Source organism: Saccostrea cucullata, unplaced genomic scaffold (genome assembly GCF_032062105.1).
Source record: "Saccostrea cucullata isolate Sc308-1 unplaced genomic scaffold, CSIRO_AGI_Scuc_v1 ctg6922, whole genome shotgun sequence".
NCBI lineage: Eukaryota > Metazoa > Mollusca > Bivalvia > Ostreida > Ostreidae > Saccostrea > Saccostrea cuccullata.
The window spans coordinates 1-3,699 of record NW_026933763.1 but is presented as its reverse complement, the minus strand read 5'-3'; the positions used below and the strand labels follow the sequence as shown (position 1 = coordinate 3,699).

Sequence of the window (3,699 nt, the reverse complement as noted above, 5' to 3'; positions counted from 1 at the left end):
AAATATCGTACACGCTAAATATAATACATTTACAGTATATAAACACAAAAGTACAAATTGTAGAATCCTGATTTCCATTTCTTTCCTTGTAACGATTATTATATTCGTTAATCGGGCTTTTTTAATTCACTAAAACAAATAAAACAAAGCAAAAAAAAAAAACAAAAACAAAACAAAACAAAAACAAAAAAAAAAAAAAACAGCCCAATATAATTCATTAAACCTTGTATAACACAAAAGGGAGAAAAAAGTAACCCGCGAGTAAAAAAATTCTACAATCATCTGCTAAATTAAATGTATGTAAATGTTCGTCCATTATGCAAATTTCAGTGACAATGATTCCTTAGATAATTCTATGATCATATGCTTAACATTTTCACAATGCTTTTTCCTTCTTCAATGAATACTGAGTAATCAAATACCCATTCCACTGATAACCATTTATTATAAATATCATTTATTTATATCATGAAATTTTATTTTTCCTGGATGAAAGCCATATTATTATCATTTTCCGTCCTTGTTTCATAACAATTTATTATTTTTATTACTTACGATTTATTAGTAGATATATTTGCCACAGATTGTATTAAGAATGTCAAAAGAATATACTACAAAGGCTATGTGGAAGATAGGTTAAAAGAAAAGGCGTAATTATCATAATGTCTTCCCAAAATGTTACACAATGTATTGAGAAAGAAACACTGAAACATCCTATTCGCGGGTTGTGGAGAAATGAAGACCAGCCTGAGTGTGATAGTAACGAAGAAGTGGTTTTCGAGAACTGTTTAAAGGAAAAGCTATTAAACGTCGAAAGACTTTCCACAGCGTCAAATGTGATTCCAGATGAACAAAAAAGAGAAGACGTCGACAAAATCGATTACTTCGACAGCGAGGACGAATACTGGGAAAACTATACCTTTACAACGGAAGACGATTTCCATTTCGATGAATTTGAAAATGGACAAGGTTCTCCATCTTCACGCACCAGAAGTATGGGAAGATATAGTAAGATATAACTTAAGAATTCTAACTCAAGTCACGCGATCAAAAAATAGTCAATGTATCTGCACCAACCAACTCAGTTAATGAATTTGCTTGCATAAAGGTCTTTTGTATGACTTATCATAGGATATAATCCTTTCCTTATTCTGTTATGAATTTATTTTAGGTCAGGGAGTAGAACAATACCATAACATGCCGGTCTTTCGAAGGTCTATACAGAAGTTTGCAACTGACAACAATTTTGATGTATATGATGTCATTTCCGATGGGAACTGTATGTTTCGGGCTATCGCTGATCAATTGCTTATCAATGGCTGTCTTGGGCATTCGATAGAGTCTCTGAGACACACAGCAATAAAGTAAGTTTACTGTAAAAAAAATGGAATTGATATTCCAGGATGAATGTCAGATAGCACACTTAACCAAGCACATTCAATTTATATCCTATACGGGTAGTTTAACAAGAGAAACGTACCGATTCAGTTATACATGCACATGCTTTGCTGTGCTGCTAAGGACGTGCAGAATTTCGATATTCAACAGATAAATTTTATTTACATCCAAAGGTATCTAGGACAGAATCCCTTCCATCAAGACAAAGGTCACCTATCTTCCTTTTTATCAGAGGAAACATGGGAGGAATATCTGACAAGAATGTCGAAGTCTGGTGAATGGAGCGACCACATCATTTTACAGGCTGTAGCTGATGTGTTCTCCCTCGAAGTCATCGTCTTCAACGTCTATCGTGATGACATATGTCGGACTGAAGTGAAAGGCAAAATGTGCAAGAATAATCAAAATCGTTTGACAATATTTCTTGGACACCTTGGGGAGTTCCATTATTTAAGTTTGCGTCCAAAACTATGGTTAAGACACTGGCCTTACAGTGAGTTATATAATTTTTAAGAATATTCAGTTTATTGCTTGTTACGATCGAATGATATACTTTAAACATTTAAAATCAGACGACAAGTTCCTCAGAAATATATAATTTCTCCCAAGAATTTGTCAATGAAGTATGGGCACTTAAACAAGTTTCCTCACAAAAACTTAGAATGACTTACAAGGCATTTGCACAAGATACCACAGAGTGATATTTCTTATCTATCCTATATGGGTAATCATCTGAATGGCCTTTATAACATTTTTTTGATGTGTTAATATTTAAAAACATATTGAAAACAATGTAGAAATCACAAGAAGATGACAAATATGCAGATTTTTTATGTAATACCAAAAGATACAAAATGTATATTTGAGGAACGTGTCGTTTGACCTTAATACTTATAATTTTCAGAGGTTCTAATACTAAGGATCCTAGCCTGTACAAAGGAGATTGACTCTGACACAAAAAGACATTTTATAGCACAACAGGTGAAAAGAATGAATGACGAAAGATTCATACCAGAGACAACATTACAGGAAGTTGCCAACTTTGCTCTGCACAAGATCGATGAGGACGAGGGCGAAGACGACGGTATGGAAGTGAAATATACTAATAACAGGGAATGGACACGTGTCTTTAGACCATACATCCAAATGGGTCTTCAGTCTGGAGAAACTGAAGGTAGCTAAGTTTTATGTTGAGGGAAGTATAAAATATTCTGTATTCTGCAAAGTACATTGAATTTCAAATTCGTCCATCGTATACAATTTTTGAATTGAATTTCTCTATTTAGGATCGATTCAATACCTTACAGAAGATGGAATGCAGATAGATTCGCTGACAGGAATACCAATAATACATTTATCCTTCATAATGAAAATTCTCCTGTCTCAAACACTCAAAAAAATTCGTTTTTTGATACCACAGGGTTATCTTCTTTATATAGAGGAACATCGAGAAATTATGTTCTACCACTTTATAGGACCCGCATGTGACCCATGCTATTTTACAATGAAAGACATAACTCGTTCACAGAAAATGAGTAAACTTTATAATGAACGGCATTTGAAGAAGCCAAGAATTGTTATTATTAGAAAGGACAAAAGTGTGCTTTTTGCAGTTTCTCCTGAAAAAGAAAATTCGATATCACGTTTATATGTTGATACTTCCGGTTCTCACCCTGGTTATTGTAGAATTAAACTTCAGATATATTGCAGAGATGACAATATTTTGCAGATTGGTTCAAATGTTTATCTAAAAGCATACGAGGTTCCCGAGAGGATTAAGACTGTTCCGCATTTTCATCAATGTGAAGTGCAGTATATTGGTTTTCAATGCCCATTCCCTCCAATGACATCTCAATGGAGGGAGAAGAAAAGAAACTATGACTTCCCCTCGGCTGTCCTCATTGACCGCGCAAGAGGAAGAAAGGTTACGTTAATTCCAAAAGCCCACCCAAGAAGCGAAAATCCAACCATTGAATGGAAATTCGACTTTTCTTTGGCAGAGTTCACGATGTTTACAAATCTAACAAAGGCACAGCAATATGGATATTTTGTGATAAAAGTATTGATTGAAAACATGACGTCCCATCTTAACAAAACCCTGAAACGAAAACACTTAAAAGCAGTGTTTTTGAATGCAGCTGAGGAAAAGCCCTCTAGTGCTTGGGACACATGCTTCAGCAGTTGTATACTGCATGTCATCAGCAAATTGTTGACGTGCTTAAAAACAGGTTTTTTGTCGCACTACTTTATACCAAGCAATAACCTTTTTGATAGTTTTTCGGAAGCTGACATCAATGCTCT

General features: G+C 34.5%; 1 protein-coding gene across 1 annotated transcript; it reads left to right on the top strand.

Annotated features, from left to right (window-relative positions):
• Positions 1 to 606: 606 nt before the first annotated feature.
• LOC134239300 (uncharacterized) lies at positions 607 to 3,695 on the top strand (the record flags this gene model as incomplete). Its single annotated transcript, XM_062721477.1, has 5 exons — positions 607 to 1,008; positions 1,172 to 1,364; positions 1,572 to 1,891; positions 2,303 to 2,572; positions 2,685 to 3,695. Coding segments are annotated over exons 1-5 (2,140 nt in total), but the record flags the coding sequence as incomplete, so codon positions are not given.
• Positions 3,696 to 3,699: the final 4 nt, after the last annotated feature.